At 49.4% G+C, this 27595-nt stretch overlaps 1 protein-coding gene across 16 annotated transcripts in view; it reads left to right on the plus strand.

Moving 5' to 3' along the window:
- DEPDC5 (DEP domain containing 5, GATOR1 subcomplex subunit) overlaps positions 1–1856 on the plus strand; it is a 124971-nt gene extending 123115 nt beyond the window's left edge. For all 16 annotated transcript variants that reach the window (XM_025985885.2, XM_072723305.1, XM_072723304.1 and 13 more), the window contains 2 exons: positions 851–933; positions 1096–1856. In XM_025985885.2, the coding sequence (XP_025841670.2) occupies positions 851–933; positions 1096–1388 (376 nt within the window). In that variant the 3' untranslated portion in view covers positions 1389–1856. The remainder of the gene's footprint in view (positions 1–850; positions 934–1095) is intronic.
- The last annotated feature ends 25739 nt before the right edge of the window (positions 1857–27595 follow it).

Raw genomic sequence — 27595 nt, forward strand, 5'->3', positions numbered from 1 at the left:
TGGGAGAAATAAGGGAAAGAGGTGTGGCTAAGGTGAAGTAAGATAAGGACCTCTCAGGTATGTGGGTGGGCACTCAATACCATGTAGAGTGCGGCATGGATTCCAGTGAGAGGCAGAGAAGAGGTGTGGGATGGGACAAAAGCGAGAACATCCAGAAGGAAAGTCTGACTGGACAGCTGGTATAGGAGGGGGATGCAGAAGGGAAGGGTGATGGGCAGAGACAGGGCTGATTCTGGAATGCAGCTGGCGAGAGGACTCACAGCCACCTGCAGATAATGGGAGGCTGGGTGGGAGGATGTCTGGTGAGGGCAAAAATGAGCAGCCTGAATATACCGTCTTTTTTTTTTTTTTTAAGATTTTATTTAGGGGTGCCTGGGTGGCTCAGTGATGGGGTGTCTGCCTTCGGCTCAGGTCATGATCCCGGGGTCCTGGGATCAAGTCCCATGTCGGGCTCCCTATGGGAGGGAGGCTCCCTCTGCCTATGTCTCTGCCTCTGTGTCTCTCATGAATACATTAAAAAAAAAAAAAAGATTTTATTTATTTGGGAGAGAGGGAGAAAGAGAGAGCATGGACTGAGAGAGAGACAGATGGAGATAGAGAAGCAGACTCCCCGCTGAGCAGGGAGCCCGATATGGGGGCTCAATCCCAGGTCCCTGAGATCATGACCTGAGCCAAAGGCAGATACTTAATGGACTGGGCCACCGAGGTGCCCCCTGAATGTTCTATCTTGAAAGATCTTTCCAGGTCCCTCTAGCTCAGGCTGTCCGAAAGTCCTCTTAGCCACATTTGCTCCTCTTGTTGCTTTAGCTAAGAAGGCCCTAATCTATGTGTCTTCCTATCCTTCCCTTAGGTTTGGATTTGTGCAAGATAAATATTCTGCCTCTGCTTTTAACTTCCCTGCTGAGAACAAGCCTCAGTATATCCATGTTACAGGTGAGGCACTCCAGGCAAAATGTGGGGCAGGGTGGGTCCCTGCGGCGGGAGCCTGTGCAAGGGGAATCTTCCCCTTGATGGAGCCTGTGGCTGCAAAGCCTCCACAGCCGCCCTGGGGGCCCTCCTGGAGGCAGTAACATAGGGCCTCCCCTTGCTCCTCAGGAACAGTGTTCCTGCAGCTGCCTTACTCCAGGCGCAAGTTCTCCGGGCAGCAGCGGCGGCGGCGGAACTCCACCAGTTCCACCAACCAGAACTTGTTCTGTGAGGAGCGTGTTGGCTACAACTGGGCCTACAACACCATGCTGACCAAGACATGGCGTTCTAGTGCCACGGGGGATGAGAAGTTTGCTGATCGGCTGCTCAGGGATTTCACGGACTTCTGCATCAACCGCGACAACCGGCTGGTCACGTTCTGGATGAGCTGCCTGGAGAAGATGCATGCCAGTGCCCCGTGAGGCCGGGCTGCACCTGGGTCTGATGCACAGGGAGGATTCCGCTGTCACTCTCCACGTCCAATAAGGGCAGTCAGGCTTTGGGGGGCAGGCGGCAATGCCACCATCAGTGAGTGGGGGCCATTGCTGCTGCTTCTTTCCCCCATCCCCCCAAATGTTCTTCCCCTTGAAGAGAAAGATTCAGGAAGAAACTGGTGCTGAGAACAGGTGGGAGGCCCAGATGGTCCGTGGAAAGACCTCAGTACTGAGGAAAGGGGTGAGCAGCCCCCATGAATGTCCTTGGAGAGGGGGTGGCCCCTGCGAGCATTCTTTCCCTCCACCAGCTGTGGGCATTTCGGAGCAGTCTGACGCTTCCCGCCCAAAAGTGTGCACAGGATGTAAGATAATTTTGTGAAATAGTGTACCATAGGCTCATACCTACTGTATATACCTGTACATATCAGAAGCAGGAATAAAGTGCCACATGCAGCATCTCTGGCCCCAGCCTGGTTCCTGGTAGCAGCGATCCCTTCCTTGGCTGGGCAGCCAGGCCCCATCGCCAGGGACATAGTGGCAAATGAGGCAGCCACAGAAGGTGAGGACGTCTATAGAATTCATCGTCTTGGAGAGTCTGGCTGTGGATTTACTGAAAGATGTCTTCTCATAGGCCCTTGGGCAAGAGCAAAATAGTTTCTTTCAGACCTAGTGAGCAGAGCAGATAGTACCATGTGCAACTGCAGGCTTGTGCTTTTGGAGTGAATCTTGCTTCGTGGGTGAGCCCAGTGTGGTGCACGGATATCATGACATTCTTAAAAAAAAAAAAGAAAAGAAAAAAGAAAAAGAAAGAAATCAAAGGAAAAATCTCTATTGACTCCAAGGTTTAGAACCCACTTCTTAAAAGAAGAAGATTCAGTATGGTGCCTCAACCTCAGCAACCTGCCCTAACCTGCTGGTGGCAGGGGTGAGGAGCTGCAGGACAGAGGGGACCTGACAGATACTGTCACTTCCTCCCCTTCCATCTCTCCACACAAGCCCTGTTGATTTCCCTTCTCAATAGCTTATGAATCCACCCACTTCTTCCCGGGCCCTCTGCTGCTGCTCCCAACCCAGCCCCCCCTTCAGCTTCCTCTTCCTCTTGCATGGCTAGGAGAGCCCCTAATCTGTCTCTGCTTTTCCTCCAGTCACCCTTCACTTGGCAGGTTTTTATTTAAAAACTACTCTGCTTGTGCCCACCACTTATTTAGACCTCTTTGGGGACTTGAACTTCAAACATCTTAGATGTATGTAGCTATGCACAATCTGGTCCTGGGCTGTTCCCTCAGCCACTGGAACATCACAAACTCTTCAGCAGCTCAGATCCTTTGCACATGTTGTTCCATCTGCTTAGAACATTCCTCCTCTCTAGGCCCACTCTGCCTTGCTAACTCCTGGTCATTGCTCACCTGTTCTTCGCTCACATGTTGCTTCTCTAGAGAAGCTCGGTAGGCTACCTGTCAAGTCTTTCCACAGAACTTTGTACTTCCCTGGCAACACTTGGCACATTTACATGCTATGCTAGCATGATGGAAGGTTGCCTATTTTGTTGATCTCTTTGTTCTTAAATGTGCAGCATTATAGTAGATGCTGGAGAAATGATGTTGGCTAAATACGTGGAGTGAATGAATGAACTCTGGACTCAAGGGCCAGGCACTGGGTGTTGCATCTGAATCTCTGCACACTGGGTTCTTTAGTTACCTAATGGAGGTTGTTTCCTCATTGTAAATTGGAGCTGTGTATGCTCCACGTGTATGTAGAGATTTTAGATCTGTTCATATATGTGAAAGCACATGGGTTGATTCCTGGTGTGAGGAACAGGTCCTTGATAAAAATCCCATTTTTTTAAATAAGCATATAGTAAGCCATATTACATTTATTTTTATTTTTATTTTTTTAAAGATTTTATTTATTCATTTATGATAGAGAGAGAGAGGCAGAGACACAGGCAGAGGGAGAAGCAGGCTCTATGCCGGGAGCCCAATGTGGGACCCGATCCCGGGACCCCAGATCGTGCCCTGGGCCAAAGGCAGGTGCCAAACCGCCTAAGGATCCCCTACATTTATTTTTAATATTTAATTAATTTCATATTTGGCCACTCTCTCTTTTTTTTTAAGATTTTTTATTTATTTACTCATGAGAGACACACACAGAGAGAGAGAGAGAGAGAGTCAGAGACACAGGCAGAGGGAGAAGCAAGCTCCATGCAGGGAGCCTGATGTGGGACTCGATCCCAGGACCCCAGGATCACACCCTGGGCCAAGGGCAGGCATTAAACCGCTGAGCCACCCAGGCTCACCCAGGTATCCCCAAAATCCCATTTCTTTTCATTTCTCACCTTCCCTTCCCTAGGACAAACTTTTACTCTTTAAGCATCAACATTCTTCATTTATAAAATGGGAGACTGTCTGCTAGGGAGATGGGGAGGACCATAAGACAGGTATATGAAAGCACTTACTACCCAGCAGGAGGTAAACAAAAATAAGCTGTTCTGACATTCCTGGATGGAAAGTCCTCTTTGCCATGTTTCTGAGCCAGCTTCCTACATATGTTGCTGGATGCGGCAGCCACTGGCCTGTCTGGATCAGGTCATGTGGCACAGTCACGTGTTGTCCTCAGTTTTCTACTTTCTGCCCTCCTCTCTTCCAGAGATGATCTGGGAGAAGAAGACTCAGAGTGATTTGGTGGAAGAAGGCAGCTCACAAGCTAGAATGGGCCTGAAACACCCATGCCCTTGAACCCTAGTTCCTCACATTCTTCCTCTCTGATCAGCACCTCCTTCCACCCACTTGGCCAAGCCAGAATCTGGGAGTAGAACTCAATCCTCTTTCAACTCCACCATCACCTAGTCCTCCTACTGGTCCTTCAGGCCTGTGTATCCATACCTGCTGCCCAGTTGCAGAGAGAGCCCAGCCTGAGGAAGTATGTGGTTTGGTTAGACATGAGAGATGTGTGCATGCAGATCAGAGGGCCCACACCAGGTATATAAATGTAAATAACCATTTCTTGGTGGAAAGAGAGAAAGGCAGGAAGCCTGGGGCCAAGAGGCCAAGAGGATCTGGGTTTAAATCTCAGCCCTGCCATTTCTTCCCTGTAAGAGGTAGGAATGTTCTGTCTCCTGAGTGTGGTTCCTTACCTGTTAGATAGAGACGATGTGGCCTCACCTTTCTTCCCAATGCCCCCCCACCCACACTTCTCTTAAGTGTTGCTCTTCTGTGCTTGTGACAATGGGCTGATAATTAATTTCTTCTGGCATACTCTCCAGTCACTGAGAGTTGAGTGAGTTTGCTGGTGAGACCAAGAGAGCAGGTACACATGGCAGGCCCCTCACAGGGTCCAGCACAAAAGAGGGCCATATGGACTACAAGGAGGATCTTGATGGGATCGCCATTCTTGTTCCCTAAATTAAGTCATAGAAGGCACTTATTCATGTTGAGAAATGAGGCCATCTAGACCTAGACACATACATGACATGCCTCAGGTCACCCCAGTGTAGGAAGGAATGAGGGTGGTCCAGTAAGACAAGGAGCCTTAGAGCAGAGGGGTTCTTGGAGATCTGGTCCAACTCTTTCATTCTCTCCCAGTTAAGGAAACAGGGCATGACCTGCCCCAGGCTCTAGGTGGAACTGGGACAAGGACCAGGTCCTCTGATTCCCAGTGTTTCTCCAAGTATTTGGTTACAGACAGTATGTGGCAGTTAAGAGGGCAGGTATAGGAGGCAAATGGCTGGATTCAGATTCTAACAGGGGCACTTGCCAGCATGTGAGACTAAGTAAGTTACTGCATCTCTCCAAACCTCGGTTTCCTCATCTGTAAAATGAGACACTAGTACCACTTCGCAGGGTCTTGAAAACCACATGAGAGAATGTGGGTAGAGAGTGTGGACAGTGTCTGGAACATTGCACCTCCTGAAACATCAGCTGTTATAATGATGACAATTGCCTCAGACTCTGTGAACCTCAGGAGTTTAGAGAAGGGAATAATCAGAGAGCTGGAGTGGGCAAGCTAGTCTTTAAAGACGAAGTGGCCTTGGACCTGATTGGATGTATAGGAGTCAGAGTGGTCCCCACTTGGGCCAGAAGGCTGTATTCCACTAACAAGTTGCTGTGGTCATTCTGCCTTATATAGGTCCCAAGAACCTCTGCTGAGAAGTTTTTTCTGTTGGCAGAGGTACCACGTTGCTGGGAGCAGGAAGAGGGCCTTTTGACTATGCTGTCCTGGCTCCTTCTCATCGTGAACAGGGTCGTTGCGTGAAGCTGAGCAGCTCTATGAGACATTTCTGGGTTTTGTGGATGTGTTAGGGGGTCCCTAGGCCCTAGTACACCTGGGGCAGCACCAGTGGGCCTCCTGAATGTAGAAATGAATCTAGGGTGGGAAACCACACAGAGTGTGAGATGAAGAAAAACCTGATGGGAAAAGAAATGAGATAGAGTAACTCCCTTACCCTCTATCAAAGGAATGGAGATAAGCCAAGAAGGCTTCAAAGCAGAAGTAGTAACTATATTAGCCCCCAACCTGTAGTTCTTCAATGCTCCAGTGTGAAAGAGCTCACACAAATTGCTGATTCCAGAGCCTCTCCCAGAGATTCTGATTTGGGAGATCTGGGACTCTGCACTACAAATAGACATCCTACTATTGGTGGTCCATTTGAGAAACCCCGTTCCCAGATTCCTTCTTGGGGCTTCTTCCTGAGTACTCTACATGCAGTTGTAATAGCCTGGAAATCTGATTCTCAGACCAAAGCAGATTAGAAGCCACACACCAAAGGCAACATAGTAGAGGCAGAGAACTTGACGGCTGAGAGAAATGGCAACTCACAGAAGCCCAAGAGCTGCACAGGGCTGCCCAAGGCACAGGACCACCAACACCTACACAGCTGGGCCAGGAGCTGCCAAGTACTATACTGGATAGGCACAGAAGCCTGTACTGCCCCCCCGCCCCCGCCCCCCGTGTAGGAACAGACCCATCAAAAGAATTAATGGAAACTTCAGGTATTACAAGGAAGAAGCACATGATACATGCCTGGGACACTAAGGAAGTCTGTGAGGCTTTGTCAACATGGATAGGAAACAGGACAGAAGCCTGAATAGAAGCCAATTTGTAGTTAGCCCGAACATTTCAGGTACATATAATAATGCTAGGATGTCCATTTCTTGAATGTTTGCTGTGTTCTGGGCAGTGTAGTATACATACTTGACATGCCACTGCATTGGGTAATCTAAACAGCCATCACACCAGATGAATGAAAAGCCCAGGCATTGGAGCCCAGGGCCAAACAGTTAACAGGGACCCCAGAGCCCAGCCTCCGCTCACTGTGCCATCCCCCTCAGCTGGGTCAGTGAGCATCGCCACTGCCCTGACCTGGAGCTCTCGCTAGGACCCTTTACTCCTTTCAGCTGAGTATGTGGCATGTGGTACAGCCCTGCCGGTGTACAGATGCTGTGTAATGTGAATGTGGCCTCTCATACAGGTGCTCTGGTGGGAGCACACTGTGACTTTAAGCAGGTGCCAGTGGCTTTATCTCTCCTCCAGGCTCCTATGTGGAAGGCCCTGTCTGCTCCTTTCCTTCCAGCCCCACAGCCCTTGATCAGCCTGCAAGTGCTTTGGGCAGCTCCTGGCTTTCAGGCCATGCCACACACTTGCCCAAAGCCTGGCTTGGAATGCATGGGTTGTGGGGGGGAAAGCAAGCACCAAGAACTCATTCCTACCAGTCTTTAGATTTGTTCTCCATCTGCAGCAAGATTCATGTTTCCTCAGTGAATCAGCACATAGTCCTTCCCGGAAGAAAATCTCTCCCATCCTGGTGGCAAAGCGTGGAGTTGCTGTATGACCATCAGCAAACCCCTCTCTCTGAGCCCTGGCATTTTCATCTAAACACATCTGGCAGTGAGCCTGGGAGAAGCCTTGGGGATCACAAGATTTCAGATCTTTCCCCTCCTTGACTAGAAGGAGAGCTAAGTGCTAAGGGAATGGGAGTCCCTGTCAGTCTTTGAGGCAGCTGGTGGCAGCTGTGACGCGAGATGAGTCCCTTACCTCCTCTCTGTGTACTGTGAATTGTACCAGATTGCTTCTCCAGGCTCAATTTCTCCCCTTACATTAACCCTCAGATATCTCTTGAAGAGAGATAATTTTATTTTTAAGCCCAGGGCATCCTGGGAAACATTTTCCTAATGTCTTTGTTCATCCACCCCTAATATCTCACATTCTGGGTTCTTCTCTCTACAGTCTGGGAGCAACAGAGAGGTGCTTTACAAGGCGAAGTGTCCTGCCTCTCCTCATCCTGTGTGTCCTCAGAAGCTGAGTGGACACAGGCTTGAGAGGGTGGGCAGGGTTCTGCCAGAGGCAAGCCTGTGAAATTTTTGTTCTGACTCTGTCTCAAAGCTTCCACCACTTTTCCAAGCTGTTGGAAATAGCACTGGAGAAGAACCAGAAGCTAGCCAGGAGTTCTCAACTGGGGACAATTTTGCCCCCCGCCCCCCGCCCTTTGAGGGACATTTGGCAATGTCTGGAGATACTTTTGGTTGTCACAACTGTGGGAAGTGCTACCAGCATCTCATGGTGCTTTTAAACTTAACACTTTAATGCATAGGACAACCCCTACAGCAAAGAATCATTCAGCCCCAAACATTGATAGTGTTGAAATTGAGACACCCTGAACTAGATTCTGATTGGGTAAGAGGTCCAGATGGCAGGCCCCTCCTTTCTGTGACTTTGGAGGAAAAGAGACTTGCCACTTGCCCCTGATTATGGAGATCTAAATCCTTTCTTGATGGCAGCCCCATCCCCAATCTATAGCTATTACTCTTGCTAAGTGCCAAGGGCACTGTGGCTAAGGGACTAATGCTTAGGGCCACACTGCAAGTTGTGGACAGAACCAGGATTACAACCCTGGTTGTATTTACTGTTTACATGCTGTGGCATGGCTCCTGTGTTTCTCTTTCCTTGTACACATTAGCTTGGCTCTTTAATAACATATAATCTCCTTGAGGGAAGATTGCTCATCTTGTGTCCTCCACTCCAAGTGCCCATCACACATGGGTGCTCATTTAGAATTGGTTGAATTCATTCATTTGGCCAACAGTTATGCAAACCTGAACCAATGTCAGCCCGGCATTCTTGGTGGAAGGAAACAGACATGTAAATAAAACACTTATAGAAATAGAGGAGGAGGCCTAATTCTATGTAGGGGACTGGGAAAACTGGAGAAATGGGCATTTGAAGTCTGTGTAGTTCTCTGGGTGGGGGAGGGTGATGGGCTGGGGAAGGAACTCTGGGGGGTTGGAGGGCTTTGGCAAAATCTGATGGGGGGGGGGGGAGGAGGAACTGGAGAGCAATGTCTCCAAATCTGCCTTACTCAGCCCACACTTTCAACAACTGATTATCAGAGGGAGGTTAGTGTTGTCAAGTTCCAGGGTACAAACCAGAGTGAAATGGTCCATTGTCTGGAAGCACTGAACCCGCCTGGGCCCTCAGGTCACACCTTGGGGAGGAGGGTGCAGAGACATGACACTTTGCTCACCTGTCAGGCTGTGTTCTTCCTGGTCCTGGATCTGGGTAGAAGAGCAGGCTTTAAACATACCCAGGCTCCGAGGAGGTAGCCCGCATCTCCGATGGGGCAGGCAGGGAATGATCTTCTTTCATTATTCCCTTTCTCTTCAGTGAGCCAGGCATCCTGCTCCCAGTTTCAGCCTGCCATTTCTTCCCTCATGGAGCCCTGCCCAAGCTCCCAAAATGGTGCTGAGTCTGGGGGATTGGTTGAGCTCCCAGGGGATAAGTGCTGGTGAAATATTTTGAGACCTTGCACAACCAGGTGAAGTCACTGCAGTTCTTGTCTGACCTCAGTGCCGATTACCTGTGCAATCCCGAGCAAGTCCATTCGACTCACAGCACCTCAAGTTTGGGGGTGGGGCAAGGACGGTGTTTCTTCGGTCTCCTTCAAGGGACCAGAGTTGAAGATCCAATGCCATCAACTTTGCAAAGTGGTCTGGGTGGCATAAAAAATATTCCATAACTTTAAGGCACCCCTGTAAATACTCTCCTGCTGGAGACCAAGAATTCTGTTATGAGTGTGTCTGACAGGTATGCCAGGCACCTGGCCCAGTATCAGCTAGTCTGAAGCTTGGGAAGGAAGAGACAGAAAGGCAACAGCAAGAGCACTTATACTGAACCCCAAGCAAGTATGTGCCCACGGGCCTAGTGCAAGAAGCTGGGGGACAGCCTGAGGGAGGTGGGGAGGTGGTGGTACCCCCACTCTTTCCAGGAGAAGCCTCAGGGAAGTAGAGGGACTTAGCTAAGGTTACTGAGCACACACATGGCAGGGGAAGGATTGAACTCAAGGCTTCTCTACCCAGGGCTCTTCCCTTAGAAGGAGGTATGGATATGGGATAAATAAACCCACTGAAAGTGGCTTGTATGGTGGGGCAGCCATGTCCCAGGAGGAGGGAGAACAGGGATTGGGGCCTGGGTTCCCCACATGGCAATGAGGGCCACTTTCCTAGGCTCTCCAGTGCCTGATGTCCACACTGGCCACAGTTGGTGGTTGATGCTAGGAGGACAGGAGCATTCCTAGATGGTCTGATACACAGGATATGTCTCGCCTCAAAGCAGAAGTGAAACGGTGCACTTCCCCTTGCAACACAAGAGACAAGTCTGACCCTCTGGCCACCATCCCTGCAGGAACCAGGAGACTGGCTGCCCCTGCGGGGATCTGAGATGGGGGTGGGGGACACAGAGAAGCCACCCTGGTCTGGGGAACTAACAACCCATGCAGGGAGCTGGGTGTCCACCTCCCAGCACACACGCTTAGGCTCTTCTCACACATGCCTCCTTGGGTGGTGTCCATGTAATTAGAAGATACTGTTTCTATCAAGTTCTATGATTTAGACTTCAAGAGAGATGGCCCTTTATACAAATATTCTGTCTTCTGGCACCCAGCTCATCTCTGCAAGAGGGAGATTCATTCGTGGCTCATTCTCTCATTGTTCACAAGTTCGGTTGCTCTCCCATTAACAAACACTAGGAACCATCTATGTGCCAGGCATCATGCGGATATAGGAGGGAGAAGGGTGACAAAATGTTACACAGATCACTAGTGCTGTGGTTGTGAAAGAATTAGCTGTGAAATTGCAGCAAAGACCAAGCAAAGATCACTGTAAGAGGTTAAAGCGAAGCCCCCAACTGAGTCTAGGACTCGGGGAAGGCTTTCTGGGCATTTCCATGAAAATCTGATGGATGGTAGAGCTTGTGAAGGGTGGAGGTGGGAGGAAAGAGGGATAGTTCCTGCCTGGAGGATCCTAAGAGGGAAAGAAGCTTGGTAGGCCCTAAGGAGAGGCCAGGGCTGGTGTGGCTGGAAAAGGTCTGCAAAGACCAGATCACACAAGATACAGGTTACATAAGGGATCCCCCCCACCCTTTTGATGCCTCTTCAAGAGAAGTATCTGGAAGGCCTGATGACTTTAGGCAAGCCTTTCTCTTCTTGGACCTCAGTTTCCTCATCTTTTCAATAGGAATATGTTTACCATCATGCAGGATTGCTGAAGAGCCCTTAGGTAAAGCACTAGTTCTGTGTCTGGCACAGTGGAGGTGCCTGATAAGTGACAGAGAGGCCAGGAGTCCAGGCTCCAGGACCAAATCCCACACTCCAGTGAGTGGCTGCCTTCACTCCTGGGCTGCTTCTAGGAGACATGGAGCCAGGTCACCAGGGCCCAGTGGCCCAAGGTCCAACCTGCTTTCTGATGCAGCATCTCCCTACTGTCCTATCATGGCACTTTGCCAGCCAAGTAAATGGAGCCTAGGAAAAGACTCCAGTCTACAGCTATGGCCAGCCCTAGAACCAGATGCCCCTCTCCTGCCTCCCAGCCCCCACAGGCTCCAGTTGACTGACTAGTCAGTCTTAGCAGACTCCACCTGCCTTGCAGGTGATGGGCAGAGGTGGCACGGAGCTGGCAGTTGCAGGGCTGAGCGGCAGTAGAACTGCATCATTGTGCAAGGGTCAAGCCACTCTGGAGTCCTTTTCTTCTGATTCATGGAAGAAATCTTTCTGAAGGAGAAAGGAAGTAGCACTGACCACATGCCTGGAGCTGTGTGGGGTGCTTTGCTTGTCACCTGGTTTGTTTCTAGCAGCAACAACTCATAGTGGATATTACTGGCTACCTTTTACAGATAAGTAACTCTAAGGATCAGGGTCACCCAAGGTCACCCAGCTGGCAAGTGGCAAGATCTGTATTCTACGCCAGGTCCCATAACCTTGTCCTGCCCCCTGCCCCTTGGCGGTGGGCCTTCAAGCTATGTTGGGTTTCTTCCAGCTCAATCCCATTGTAGGAAGCCTGGAAACAAAGTGGTCAAACCTGAGCTTTGATTTCTTCATCTAGCAAGTGGCCGCAGGAGTATCACACAATGATCAAGGGCGAGCCACCCCCTCATCCCCATTTACAAAAAGCAAACTAAGGCCTAGAGATGGGGACAACTTGCCTGAGACAACAAAGTTGCTCAGTGAAGAGCTGAGCTAGGCCGGACTCTCTCTGAGGTCTCCTTCACTGGCTGCCTTCCTCAACCTCTCTTGCTGTCCTCCATGCCTCCATCCAATCTCTGCACATGGAGGATCCCAGGCTGTGGGTCCTGGACCTCTGTTCTGCATTTCCTCCCTGGGTGACCCAGTCCCTGTGATTCCAGCTAGCCCCTAATTACCATGCCCGTGCATCTCAACCTGAATCTCTAGCCTGGCCCTACCTCTTAACTCCAGCCTGTCTGTCCAGCTGCCTTCTCAGCTTCTCCTGAGTGATCTCAAAGGATGACAAACTGGATATGTGTAAAACACAACTCTTGATTTAGCTGTGTACTCCCGGCTCCTACCCAAACCTGCTCCTCCCACGGTCTTCCCCATTTTCGTCATTCTACCATCATCTACCCAGTTTTTCAGGCGGAAAGCCTAGAGTTATCCTGTATTTCCTTCCCTCAACCCCACCCACATCTAATCCATTAGCAAAAATATATTGTAACCTGACCCTTCTCACCACCTCCACTCGTCTGATGTAGCAGCAATCTGACTGGTCCTCCTGCATCCTCCTTTTGCCTTGAATGTATTCTCACATTTGTGCTCTCTTTTAAACATAGAACAGGCTATGTCATTCTCATGCCTAAAACCCTCCAGTGACTTCCCATCATTTCAAGATGAAATCCCAACTTATTGTACAGCCCATAAGGCCCTATGGGGCCTGGGCTTCTAGAAGCATCTGTCTCCATTCTCATCTCTTCCTGCTCACTCAGAATGATGCAGCGTCTCCTGTGTTCTGTGAACACCCCAAGGTTGCCCCTGCCTCAGGGCCTTTGTACAACTCTCCCCTCTTCTTAGAGCCATCATCCCAAGATCATGGCTCAGTTGCTTTCTCACTGTTGGTGTCACCTGGCATCTTCTCAGCAAGGCCTTCCCTGACCACTTTGTCTAGAGAGACACCACCCCTCTGCCTGTCTCTGCCCATCGCACTACCCTGTTATCTCTGCCCTATAGCCCCTTTTTGTCAACCTGAAATCACCTGCATTGTTTGCTCACTTGTGCATTGTCTTTTCTCCACACTGGAATATAAGTTCTGGGACTATTTTTTTGTCCCTGCCAAATTCTCAGGGCTTACCTCAGTATGCATACATAGCACATGGTAGGTGCACAATGAGTGCTGAGTGCTCCAACCATGTGGACTAAGAGCCCAAGTTACAAATCAAGTTTATCACAGGTTGCTGTCCCCAGATCTCTCTTGTATAGGGCAGCAGTTTCCTGGCCCTATGATTTCTTTATGAGAGCAATTTCTTTAGGTGCTCAGAGATCACTCCCTTATCTGCCAACTCTACTATCTATAAGCTGTGTGACCTCAGGCAAGTTACTTACTCTTTCTCTGCCTCAGTTTTGTCAGTTGTAAAATGGGGATATTAATAGTGCCCGCTTCACAGGGCAAATGTGAGGCCTGAATGAATGGATGCATAAAGAATGCTTAAAGCAGTGCATGGGACACAGTGTTCAGTAACATTAGCTCTATTATTAGTTTTATCAGTATTCTTATCACCACCTCTATCATCATTGCTGGTTTGTTTTTTAAGTAAGTTCCACACCCAGCATGGATCCCAACATGGGGCTTGAACTTATGACCCTAAGATCAAGACCTGAGCTGAGATCAAGAGTCAGACACTTGGGATCCCTGGATGGCTCAGCGGTTTAGTGCCTGCCTTCAGCCCAGGGTGTGATCCTGGAGACCCGGGATTGAGTCCCATATTGGGCTCCCTGTGTAGAGCCTGCTTCTCTCTCTGCCTCTCTCTCTCTCTGTCTCTCATGAATAAATAAATAAAATCTTAAAAAAAAAAAAAAAGTCAGACACTTAACCGATTGAGCCACTCAGGCGCTCCTCATCACTGATTTTTTAAATCGATAGACCTTGATGTAGAACATCATGTTAGTTTCAGGCATACAACCTAATGGTTCAATATATGTCTGTGTTTTCAAGTGATCAGCACAAAGTCTGGTCAACATCCATCCCGTTTCCCTCCTGGAAGAGGCAGGTGTGGTCAAGCGCTAAAACTTATCTCATGCCACCTTGCCTACTCAGTACCCTTCAGCGGTTTTCTATTTCAGCTAAGAAAAAGACCCAGTGCCTGTGAGCCCCCCACCTACCTCTCTAGCCTCATCCTCCTACATGTCTTTCCTGGTGCTTTACCCGTCTGCAGTCACACCTGCCACATTCAGCTCTTCCCATGGTGTATGTTTGTCTCACGCCAGGCACTTGGCCTGCAAGTTGCTTTTGTTCCTTCTTCACCTGGTCAATCAATGGCTGCTCTTCATTCTCATCTCAGCTTGGTCACGACTGTCCCAGCCGCCGTGACTACTGACGAGCAGAATTCATGCTCTTGGGGCAACATGTGCCTCCACCCCAGCACTTGTCACAGGCCTAAGTTTGCACCTATTCCTTACATTTGGGTTAATATCTGCCTTTCCTAATGGACTCTGAGCAACACAAGGACAGTAACCAAGTCATTTTTTGCTCCCTTTTGCACTGCCAATGCCAGCACAGTGTTTGCATACAGTAGGCCTTCTATAAATGTTAAAAATGGGAGAATGAATGAGTGGCAAGGAAGCACCGAACTGCCCCAAGAGAAAAATCTGTTGTCGGGGATCCCTGGGTGGCTCAGCGGTTTGACGCCTGCCTTTGGCCCAGGGTGCGATCCTGGAGTCCTGGGATTGAGTCCCGTGTCGGGCTCCCGGCATGGAGCCTGCTTCTCCCTCTGCCTCTCTCTCTCTCTCTTTGTGTCTATCATAAATAAATAAATAAATAAATAAATAAATAAATAAATAAATAAATAAATAAAATATTAAAAAAAAAAAGGAAAGAAAAATCTGTTGTCTTCGCAGAACCAACCAGGCTTCAGACCAGCCTTCCACCCTGGAGCTACAGCAGTCCTCCTGCCTTCTAGTAGGTTCCACCTGTGAGTGACATGGTCCTGGGCAGCCCCGGCCTACCACACTGCTCTCTGAGGGGTGCCCCCAGAGTTACAAGGGTAGGGAAAGCCTTTGCTCTTCTAAGCCAAGACAGAAACTGGACATGAGGCTGTGGCACAATGGAGAAGTCTGTCTCACTTCCTGGGCTCAGCTACCTCAGAGTGCCAGATGAATTCAGCTTTTCCTTCCTTCTCGAAACAGTGTCCTGAGGGCAGAGTGCTCCGTTCTGGTTTTTCTGGCTGATGGCATTTTCTTTAATTGATTGGAGCTAAGATACTTGCAGGCTGTAGACCTGGGCCAGTCCCCTACAGGGTCTGCATCAGGACACAGTGAAATGAGAGAAATAGGGACAAAGTATGGAGTTTTCATAAAACTAAATTAATTCTCAGATTGCCCTACTTTTTATGTGTCAGGATGCCCTTTCTTTTATGAAACAAGGGTGACGGGAGGTGGTGATAGAGTTGTTGTTTTTTAATGCCCTTGCTTGTCAAATCACCTACTTAATTTTGTTTTGAAATGTACTGGTCTGTGGACAGTGGCTGAGCCTGGAGGAGAACCCAAGCTCTCTCTTGATCCAGGTTAGTGCTCTCTCTGCGGCCCCTCCCTCAAGAGGATAAGACATTGAGGAGAGAGAAGACATGAGAGCTGGTTGTAAATTACTGACACTCTGCCGTGTGAAGGGGAGACATGCTTGCTCTGGGCCCACAGGGGGCAGAATTGGGGTCACTGGGTAGCAGTTTCAAAGTCAAAATGTTCCTTTCTGAAACTGCTACCCAGTGACCCCAAACTTCACCCTGGTTTAGGATAAAGTTTCTGACAGGCGAGAATTCAATCATAGCCTAGGCCAACGCATCCTGGCAGCATCCAGACACAAATGGAACAGCTAGGTCTGGGGCTGTTGGAAAAAATATTCAGGCTGCTGGTGAGTGCCAGTTAAGGACCTTGGGCTTAGATTCAAACACACCTGGTTTCAGCTCTGGTTTTACCACTTACTATCTCTGTGACCTCATGCAAGACGGTTTCCTCCTATTGAAAATAGAGGTAATAGGGACGCCTGGGTGGCTCAGCGGTTGAGCATCTGCCTTTGGCTCAGGGCGTGATCCTGGAGTCCAAGGATCGAGTCCCACATCGGGCTCCCTGCCTGGAGCCTGCTTCTCCCTCTGCCTGTGTCTCTGCCTCTCTCTCTCTCTTTCTCTCTCTCTCTCTTTCTCTCTCTCTCTCTCATAAATAAACTCATAAATAAATAAATCTTAAAAAGAAAAGAAAAGAAAAGAAAATAGAGGTAATAATGCCTCCCTCAGGCTCCTGTGAGGATTATGTAAGGGAGTGTGTGTACAATGCCCAGCCCACAGACTGGCCTTTCTTGAGAGTGAATCCTGACCCCAGGGAGCTTATTTAGAGTTTAGTGGAGAGGAAGAGACTCACAGCGAAAGGATAACATGAAGTAGTTTATGAGCAAGGATCAGCAAGAGCGGACTAAACTTATCTGCTGGGTGGTTCTAAGGATGGGAGATTAGGCACAGGCTGGATGATCAGGGAAGAATTCCTGGAGGAAGCAATACCTAAATTGACCTTTGAGGCACTGCTAGGGTCTGGCTAAGTAGAGAGGAAGGAATGTGCTTCCCAGAGGGAGAGCATACAGTGGTCCCTGGCACATAATAGTAATGGAAGTAGCTATTATTATCTGAATTGCATGGGTAGGGGCACCTGGGTGACTCAGTTGGTTAAGCATCCCCGACTCTTGATTTCAGCTCAGGTCATGATCTCAGAGTTGTGAGATCAAGGCCTGTGTCAGGCTCCATGCCCAGCATGACCCTCTCTCTCCCCTTGCACCCTCTCCCCACTTGCACACATTCTCTCTCTCTCTCTCTCTCTCTCTCTCTCTCTCTCAAAAAAAAAAAAAAAAGATAAATTGCAACAGTGTGATGATCCCTCTTTCCTTGGGCTCTGACAGCATTGTGGGTGCATTTCTGGCACATCAGACATGCTTGGTATATGTTGAATGAATAAGGGGAAGACAGGCTAACCATAGAATAGAGGGAGATATGATTAGATCTAGGCAAGCTGGGGAAAATGAGAGTATCCATCCGTCCATATATCCATACACATACCCATCTACACAGCCAAACATCTATCATCTAATAATACCCAGAGATGTACATACACAGACCCACTCATCCATCCATCTATCCATCCATCCACCCATCCATCCATATGTTTAAGGCATGGAACAAGACAAAGCCATTGCCCTTATGAAGCTTATGTCAAGTTTATATCAAGTGGAGCAGGGCTTATAGATATGAATCAAATAATTACATGGATAAGTGTAAAACTGCAAATGTGATATATGTTACAGATGAAAGGGGAACATGGTGCCAGGAGAGCCTGAAACAGGGCAATTTGACTGATTCAGGGAGGTCAAGAAAGGCTCCCCAGGAAAGTGACCATTGAATTGAGAGCCAGAATGTGAGTAGGAGTAACTGGAAGAATTGGAGGAGAGATGAGGATGAGAATGTTCCAGGCAGAGAGAGCAGAGCACATGGAAGGGCAGGTCTGACACTGTCAGCCTGAGGATGCAGGCCTCCAGGGCCTATAAGGATTTTGATTATTATGCTTCAAGGCCCTAAGCAAGCCTCAGGTAACATGATCAGATTTGTATTTTTAAAACATTGTCTGGCTGTCTTTATAGAAAATGGAAGCAGGAGATGGAATGAGCAAGTGCAAAAGCAGGAAGCCTATGAGAAGCCATGACAGAACCTTAGCTGGGGAAAGTGGGGGGGTGGGGTTGGTGGTGGGTGACTCAAAGCCATTTGGGAGATGAAATAATTAGGCAGTGGGTTCGGTGGGAAAGATGAGGGTGAACGAGTGGTCTCTAGGATGAAACCTAGGTTTCTAGATAGGATGGTTGCCAGGCAACAGAGTGAGAGACTGGAGAAAGTGGGGAACAAGTCAGACATACTCTTCCTTGAAGTTATTATGCCTGGGTTTGCAAAATAAGGGGTGTGGGAGCATGGGCATGCATGGCTCCCTGGTTGCCTGCACGTGGGTGAGAAGGCTAGTTTAAGGAAGTTGCATGTTGCAAGTTGAAGAGCTGGGCCTGGGAGTTAGGGCTTCTAGCCTTGCCTCTGCATCTAGCTAGTTGTGTGACCTTGAGGGAGCAGCTTCATCCCTCTGGGCCTCAACTCTAAAACTGATGGCCTTGCTAGTCTGCCATTTTAAGGGCACGAGGCAGCCTGAGTCTTAATTTGTGTCCGTTGACACTATTTGCAAAGCTCCCCCTTGGAAAGTTATTCCTTGTAGATCTACTTTTCCAGATCCAGAGCCTGAAGATTAAAACAGCATTAAGTCCAGAATGTGAGGTCTGAAAGGAATCATGGAGCCCATTTGCACAATCTTCAAATTTTACAGAGAGGGGCAGCACCTGTGTCTGACCTTTTACTTGATCCTCCTGCATACCCTGAACCTGGCGGAGAGGTGGGGCAGTTGGTACCAAGCCACAAAGCTCCAGGGTAGAAAAGCATCCTTTTGGGGTAAGCCCTGTGTTCCTTTTCTTACTTTTGGGATTTTTTTTCCCCCTGCAGTCTACAGCCATTTCTTAGGATAGATGGGGCTAGGTAGATCCGTGGGGATGGGCTAAGATCTAAGGCACAAGTGATGCTGAGCGTTATGAGGAAGCATAATGAAGGGAACATCTGAAGCTGTGCTGTGCTAAGCTGGGGTCCTTTATCTTTGAAGATGCCTCTTGTCATGCACCCCTATTGTGACTCCTGAATGTCCTCCTGGGGCAGCAAGATGCTCTTCGCCAAAAAGGAATGCAGAAAACCCAGCCTACCCCCTGCAAACGAGGCATGGAGACAAAACGCAGTTGGAACCTCCGGGCTGAGGTTTCCATGGTGGCCCCACTCTGCTGCTCTTCCCATTGGCCAGACGTATTGCTCCAGCTTTAGCAACAGAGGCTCAGATACCCATCTCCTTCCTGATTGGCCAGGCTGTGCTGCAGCGCCATGGCAACAAGAGCAGAGGGACCAGTCTCTGCAGAACGACTCGAGTCACCATCTATCTGGGGTGGAGCTGAGATCCAGAGGGGTGCTTATAGGGGATGCAAAAGGAAAAAGTAGCCCCCACCTCAGCTCACAGTCAGGTGGGGAACCCTCCTCCGTGGGCTCCCCCGGGGGTTGGGAGGCTAGTAGGCTTCATTTCTTTATCTCATCTATCTTGTATCTTACAGCATCTTCCTAGCCCTTCTTTTGCCCCCGGGGCTCCTGTCTCCTGCAGAAGAAAGACTAAGCCCCTGGCAATGCCAGAGGTTAACTCATTTGTCCGGAATCCTGCAAGTTGCAATCTAGAATTTGGACTCATATTATATTGCTCTATTTAAAAGCTTTAAAGGGTTTTTGCTAGAGAATCCAGGTTTTTTTTTTTTAATAGACCTTTTTTAAAATAGACTATTTTTTTAGAGCAGTTTTGGGTACACAGCAAAATTGAAGAGAAGGTACAGAGATTTCCCATAGTCCTTTCTGTTTTAATAGTTTTATTCACTAGCAAGCTAATGCTTCCCAAAGCATACTTGCACCTGAATCGTTATCTGATCCTCCCAACCACCCCATAGATTTGGCAGGTCAGAGATGAATGACCCATTTTATAAATGATGACACCAGGCAGAGCCCAGAGAGGGCGAATGATTAATTCCATGTCACACAGCTTATTAGTGCCAAAGCTGGGCCTCCAACCCTGGCCTCCCGAATCTCCAAACCATTGCCTTATCTATAGCTCCAGGACTGTTGGTGGGCTGCTCTGAGGCGTCCTCTCATAAGGCTAGAGAACAATGTTAAGTAAAATCAGGCATTCTAATGGACCAAGGGGTTCACACTGTAACCCTAAGTCCCTGCCAGGCAATCCCCAAATGTGGCTCCATCCCCAGGAAACGTCCGTGTTTCACTCAAACCTTGCTCTCCACATCCTACTGCTCCAACCCCAACTCCTGCCAGCACACAGACAGGTTCATTTCTGTCCTTGAAGTAGTGCGAAGCATGTGGGATCTCACTGACTCCTCATCACAACCTTCATGTTCAGTCTTCATTGTGCACCATCTATAGATGCAGAAGCTGTGCTCAGGAAGGTTGGGCAGCATGCCAAAGTCACACAGCTACTCAGCAGTGGAGTCAGAATTTCAACATGAGACCACCTGGCTTGAAAGCAACCTGGTTTGGACAGTGGTGATACGCTCTCTGCCCCCACAGAATGCAGAATGGTAGCCTGAAGAAGCATCTGAGAGCAGATTCTTTTGCTCTTGAGTGTGCAGTTTTTCCTCAATTGAGGCTGTGGCTTTACCTATTTTTTGGCACTGGGGAAAGCAGGCTCAGAGGATCTGCTTTGTGTAAAGGACTCAGAAATCCCTGGCCTCTGAGGAGTGACTCAGTGTCTTCCATAGTGTCTCCCATTGCCTGGATTCTCAGCTTTGTGATTTTTCAGGAGACATAGCTGGGCTGCTGGTAATCGGCAACAGAGAGAGAAAGCCAGTGACCTCGTTGGTCTGAATCTGAGCCCCTGCTGAAAACGAAAATTTTGGCAATTTCCTTTTGTTCCTACTCAGCCCGGGCTTCCCTGAAGCTCTCGCCCCTGACACCAGCCCAGCCATCTGGTCTGACTTCCTGACCTCACAAGGGCATTGGTTTTGGAAGATGCAGCAAGGTGGGAGCTCATGCCTGCCACTCTACCCCTCTAAGTGCAACACCAGCTCAGGGGCAGGCACGTGATTTCACCATCAACAATTTGTGGCCTCCTCCCTGTGCTGGGCCCCACACGGGAACTAGGGAGAAGGCAAATCATTATGGCTCCTGACCTTATGGAACCTGCTGCCTAGTAGAGGAGATGGACAAATCCATGAATGAATACATCCTGTTTTCAGACGGTGATACATGCCTAGGACAGGATGAAACAGTATAATGGGATAGACAGCAGTTGGTGAGGAGGATGCTACTTTAGCCAGGATCGTCAGGGAAAGAACTCCCTGAGGAGGTGACATCTGAGCAGACACCTGTGTGAAGAGGAGGCAGTTGTATGTTATTGACGCCCAGTAAAAAAAAAAACCAAACTTTCTAACAAACCCCAAAACTTAATGGCTTATAACAACCATTTATTATTTCCTGTGAGTCTGTGGTTGGCCTGGGAGGTTCCTCTGCCCATTTTCCTGCATGCAGCTGGAGGCACAGCTGGATTATAAGATCCAAGAAGACCTCACTCAGCAGTTTAGTAGTTGGTGCTGGCTGTTGGCTGGGGTACCTCAGCTCCCTGTCGCACAGCCTCTCATCCTGCAGTTGGCAAGATCAGCTGGTGATCTAGGGACAGCATTCTAAGAGGGTGGAGGCAAAAGCTGCATGGCCTTTTAGGCTTAAGCTCTGAACTCATAATGGGTCACTTCTACCATATTCTGTTGTTAAAGCAAGTCACAGGGTCAGCCTGGATTCAAGGGATGGGGAGAGACACCATGTCTTGAAGGGGCAAATGGCAGAGTATTTGTGGTCATCTTTAATCTGCGACATCACCTGAGCAAAGATCTTTGGGAAGAGTGCTTCAGGTAGAGGGAAGAACAGTTGCAAAGGCGAAGGCGCTGAGGTAGGATGGAGTCCAGAGACCTGAACCACAAACAATTGGTTCTTCCACTTTCTCAGTTTGCCGTTCTATCAGTTGGGAATTAAAGATGCTTCCTTGTCTCCTTTATAGGCATATAGGATGTAGGAGGCTTTGCCTCAGGGTACTGTGAGGACTTTGGTTACTGGCCTCTGAGTAGGAGGAGAATCAAACACAAGAGCTTGGCTTAGCATCCTCCAAACTCACTGGGATTTGTTGACCACCATCTGGCAGGAAGGTAACAGTGCTGGGCCCTGCAGATCATGGGAGAGTCTGAGGGGTTCTGATCTTGCTGAGCTTATGGACTGAAAAGATTGCTCACTCCACTGGATGGTGACTCAACTGGCAGGATTGGGTCCTGGGGGAGGCCTAGAGGAGGTAGGATTCCAACAGGGCTTGGAGGGCAGAGAGAATTTAGCTGAAGGAGGGAAATTGTTGATAGCAGAGGTTCAAGGGGCTGTGGAATTTAGCAATTCAATGCAATAAATGTTGAAGAACCTCTACTCTGCACCAAGTGAACAAGACAGGCAGAGGACCTGCCCAAGGCACCATGGGAGCCCAGGGAGGTAGCATCCAGGCTTGGAGATCCAGAAAGCCTACCAGGAGAAAACAGCAATGCTTGCGAACCCTGAGGATGAGTCAAGCACAGTGAGGCAGTCACAGGAGGAAGAGGTCCCAGCGGAAAGGACAGCATCTACAAAGGCCAGAGGGGAGCGAAGCTTGGGATTTTTTTTTTTTTTTTTTTTTTAAGGCTTGGGATTCTTAAGGCAACAAGTTGTGTCTGAAGCAGGGAGTTCATGTGGAGGAGAGGAAAGGATGAGCTTGGGGCTAAAATGGGCCTTGTGGGCCAGTGAAAGACTCTGACCTTCTTCCTGAAGCCTGTTTGTGGAGGACTGCCAGATTTAGCAAATACAAATACAGGTTGTCCTGTTAACTTGGAATTTCAGATAAACAATGAAGAATTTTTTAGTGTAATTATGTGCATGCAATATTTGGAACATTCTTATACTGAAAAAATCATTTGTTCATTACCTGAAATTCAGTTTTAACTGGGTCTCCTGTATTTTCTCTGGTGGCCCTAAGTGTGGGAACACAGAAAGGCTTTAAGCAGGGATGCCATTGTCGGATTTATACTTTGGGAAGCTCCTAGGACTTGCAGGGGTACATACTGGAGAGAGACCAGGAAGGGGTGGAGGATGAGGGTCCTGCTTTGTTTGGGTTAGAGAAGTAGAGGCACCCATCAGGAAGAAGGGCATCTATCTCTTCATCACTGGTGGGGAAGGCAGGCAGGCAACTACAGACCAGGTCAGACCCCAGCTCTGCTGTGTGAGCCTCCTAGGCCCTCTCTCTTCATCTGTCTATGAAGGGTCGATGATCAGAAGAGATGGTCCACAAGGGGCCCCTCTTTTCCTGCCATGCTACCTGGTGAATGTGTGAAGCACCTTCGGGTCTCTTCTCTCCAAACTCAGGCCCTGCACCTGGCTTTGGAGAAGCATTTATTGAGGTCCTGGCATATGCTGAGCTGAGTCCTCTATATCACTTGTTTAATCTTCTCACAACAGCACCTCAGGAAGGTATTATGCCCATTTTACAGATCAGAGAACTGAGGCTCACTGGTACAGTTGCTCCCCGGTCACATAGCTGCACAGCACAAAGCTGGAGTGGAGTCCAGGTCCAGCTGGTGCCAATGCTTGCCCTCCCAGTGTCTCCAGGAAATCTCCTGGGAGCCCCTAATCCCCTATATATTATCACTTGGGCTCAGTCAGCAATCTCCTTGTGCCACTGCAGGCACATGCTGCTCTGGCTCTTTCTGAGTTAAGCCAGGGACTAAAATGGGCCAGTGTAATGCTCCTCTGCTGGGGGCTTTCTGATTTATGCACCCTTTTCCATCTGTGCCCTCCCCACGACCCCATGGAGATGCTGCAGGGCTCCCTCTGGCTCTTCTAGCCTGCGATTCTGCCGCAGTGAAGTACACATTAAATATTAATGAGACAGCTCCTGGCACTGCTATGACATCAGTTACTGGGCTGTTTGGTGAGGGCTGTGGCTGCCTTTCCAAGGTGAAGCAGTGACCGGAATTCAGCTGGCTCAAATGGCATCCCAGGGGGCTGGCTGTAGGACTCAGAGAAGATGCTGCTAATGTAAGGCATGGCAGGAGTCCAAAAGTCTTCCTCCCATCTCCCTGACTCCTCAGGGCCTAAGTGGCATCCTGATGCTAACATGATGCATCCAGTTATTTGGCAAGTATTGACTTAGCACCTGTTGTATGCCAAGCACAGTGCTAGGTTCTGGGGATACAGCCATAAGTATGACAAAGGTCCTTGCCTCTTGGGACTCCCTGGCTGGCAGAGGAGAGACAGAAACAGTCTCCATGCAGAGGGCCACAGCAGGTGCCCATTCCATCCTGAGGCCGAGGGATCCTTCCAGAGAAGCCAGGGTTGTGCTGAAACCTAAAGGAGGAGCCCGGGTTAGGGAAAGAGGAGCTAAGTGTTCCCAGGCAGAGGGAACAGGATTGCAGCTCACATCCTGGTTCCAACCCTTCCTAGCCATTTATTTGCAAATTGAGTTCCCACCTCACAGGATTGCTGTGAAGAGTAAATGCAGGGCTGCCTGGGTGGCTCAGCGGTTTAGCGCCGCCTTCAGCTCAGAGCATGATCCTGGAGACCTGGGATCAAGTCCCGCTCCCAGCATGGAGCCTGCTTCTCCCTCTGCCTGTGTCTCTGCCTCTCTTTATCTCTCTATCTCATGAATAAATACAATCTTAAAAAAAAAAAAAAAGAGTAAATGCAGCCATGCTGGTGACAGCACGGGGCTTGGGGCATCTTGAGAGCTCAGGGGTAGCTATTAGGAAAACAGTCCTGTGCCTTCATGTAATCCCTTTGCTCTGCCAGGAATCCTGACCCCCATTTGGTGAGTAGGGAAACTGAGGTGCGGAGGGGCAGCCTGACATGCCCGGGGTTATATTGTGGATTAGACTCCAGGCACATGCATGACCCTGGGCTCTGACTTGGGCTTTTTGCCATTTGTCAGCCCCTGGCATGCAAGCAGTTGTCTTAGCTCAGTGAGACAGAGTCGCACCAGTAATCCCAGTGAGTTCCTCAGCGGCATTTCCAAGGCCCATCTCAGCCTTTGGAGGTAAGACTGCAGCTGTTCCAAGGATAAGCCTAAGTCTTGGTTTTGGAGGCCTGGGCATAGACCTGTTTGTGCTGCTTACCTGCTGTGTGACCATGAGTGAATGACTTTGCCTCTCTGAGCCTTGGTGCACCATAGTAAATACTATTACTGCCTGGGTCTCTGATTATCTCAACGGAGCTATGGCAAAGGAATTATATTTAATTCCATAATACAGATGAGGAACCATTTTGAGGGGGGGCAAAATGACATGTATGAGGCCACACAGCAAGTGGGTGCTGGATTTGGAACCAGGCCCATCTACCAGCAGCTGGTCATCCATCCACCATGCTGTGCTGTCTCTCAGAGTGAGAAAGCCAACCTGAGTTGTCTCTAAGACGCTTGTTGTGAGTCTGTGATCCTGTGAGGTCCCAGCTGCCCCCAGGCTTTTAGGGCCCAGTGATTTCATGGGGAGGGCATTTCAGGTTGGGCTGATCCTCCACCTGTCCCAGTAGGCAGCACCCACCCTCTCCCTCAGCACAACCTCATTCTTCCTGGCGGAAGCCCAGGGTATCCAGCGTGAACAGCAAGCATTGTTGCAACAGGCCCATCCTACAGAGGTCAAAACTGAAGCTCAGAGAGGTACAGCCCCTGGCCCAGGCTTCCCCAGCTACTGTGGAAGAGCAGGATTTGAGGAAGGTCTGAGTAACTCTCAACCCGGGAGACCTCCTCTGCCTTTCAGCCTCCTCTGACCTGCCATCTCGCCTTCCTCCCCCTTGCTCCTTCCCTTATCTTATCTCCCACCCAGCTGTCAATTAGTCAGTTAGCTGTCCGCCAATTAAAAGTGCTCTGCCTCCTGAAAGACCTTGCCACTCGCAAAGAGGGCTCTAGTGGAATTTCTGCAGTACGCGGGAGTTGTGATCAGATTCAATTAAGCATTTGTGGAGAGGCGCGCCAGGGGGTGGGGGCTCAGATGAGGAATGATTCCCCAGTGTTTACATTCTGCAAGCGAAATGGCAACTTCCTTAGAAAGTGGGAAGCAGGTGGTGTAGGTGACAGAGTGTGAGCTTGACAGAAAGACCTGAGTGCACATCCTGACTGCCCCTACTAGCTCCTTGTGGATTAGACTCCAGGCTAATGACTGAGAGTAAGTGAGCTTCAGTTTCCCTATCCGTTGGAGTGGATAGAAGGGGAATCCCCACCTCATGGTTGTCATGAGGATTAAATGAGACTGTATGTGAAACTGCATAGCATCATGCTTGATTGATGCCTAACAGCTGGCCAATACACATCACCTTACCAAAATAACTATGCACGAGGTGGATATCAGAGTCCCGAGGGGAGTTGGTGGAGGGGCAAGTGCTTCCTGATGAAGAACCTGGAAGGCTCCCTAGAAGAGGTGAGGTCCCAGCTGGGCATCAAAGGGCTTCAAAGCAGAGGAAGAGGCAGCAGGATGGGAAAGGATGTTTGAGTTGGTAGAAACTCATGGGTGGAGTCTGGGAACTTGGTGAACCTAGGATGCTCAGGGAGTAGGTGATGAGCATGGAAAGGTGGCCAAGGGGCATGTGACCAAAGGCCAGGAGGGAGGAGCTTGTATCTTTTAAGCGGAGAATGGGTCCTACCTATGACCCGGGTGGGCCTGCAGTGTGTCTGTGTCTCCTGTGTCTGCAGAGGCCAGGCCCCTGGGGTCAGCCTTCTCCTATGGCTTTGGTCCTCCCAGGTCCCTTTGCTTCCTGAGTCAGGGCCAGCCCACCATTCTTGTCTGGAAGAAGACAGAGGTCTGTAGCAATCTGCTCACCTCCTACAAACATACTAGGTAGGAAAAGACGGTTTTTAGCACAGTTGCCTAGCAGAAACCTTGGTGGAAACGCCACGATCCTTTCCCTTACTTCCCAGGGTGTGGCTTAAGTAGCAGTGGCGGGTGGTTATGCTCACAGCTCAACAACCAAAAGGTTCTTAGGTGTTCAGGGGCAGCAGTGGAAAGAATGGTGAGGGTGGAATGGGTCTGGACGCTGGCTCCTGCCCCCTGCTGTCTGTGTTGCAGTTGTGCAAGACACTTAACCTCCTTGGGCCTCGGTTTCCTCGTCTGTAAAATCGGAACCACAATACTCACCTAACCTCACTAAATGGGCATGCACTGGGACACTGCTGCCCCTCAGCCTGCTACTTGCTATGGAGTAGGTCCCTGTTGCCCTCCTCCACTCCACGTTTTGACGGGGTCCAAACACTGGTCCTTTGAAGCCTCCGTTTCATCCTCTTGAGTTGCCATACCGTTGTTTGCTGAACCGCCACCGGTGAAATATCCTACCATCCATCAGCGTAGCCTCCCATTTTGCAGACAAGAAATCCAAGGCTCAGAGAGCAGAAGTTACAGCACTTTCATGCCACGCAGCTCACCTGGTTCCACCTCAAGTGGGAATCACACAGAAGCTTGAGGCAATTACCCAGATGGTTGCAGCCAAAGGATCTAGAAAATTCTGGCTAAGAAACACAAGCTCCTTGACCATCTGCAGAACTGAAGTTAAAAGCCCTTTTTTGCCCTTATTCTAACTGTGGTCCCTTGGGGGACAGCTTTGCCTTCTTCCCTCAGAGCTGAACTCCTCTGAACCAGCTTGTGGGGGGGTGGGTGCTGAGAACGGGCTCTGAGCTCTCCACTGGCTCACAGATTGTCGCTACCAGGACATTTTCACACTTCATAATACCAAAAGCTGCGTCTGGGAGCTGATCTGCTCCTGAAGTGGGCTTTGACAGAATAGTGGAGGGCTCTGGATGGTCCTGAAATCTGTGGGCTCCGGCTGGTCTCAGAGCAGTGGGTGGGAAGGGATAGGATGCAATTTGGGATCAGCAAAAGGACACTGGGGCCATAACAAATGACAGAATGTGGGCATGGGTGGGAGGCTGTGGGCAACCTTTCTAGGTCTCATTTTCCTCATCCATATAATGAGGATAACGACCTCCTTCCAAGAGTTATAAGGATTTG

This window comes from Vulpes vulpes, chromosome 10 (genome assembly GCF_048418805.1).
Source record: "Vulpes vulpes isolate BD-2025 chromosome 10, VulVul3, whole genome shotgun sequence".
NCBI classification, from domain to species: domain Eukaryota; kingdom Metazoa; phylum Chordata; class Mammalia; order Carnivora; family Canidae; genus Vulpes; species Vulpes vulpes.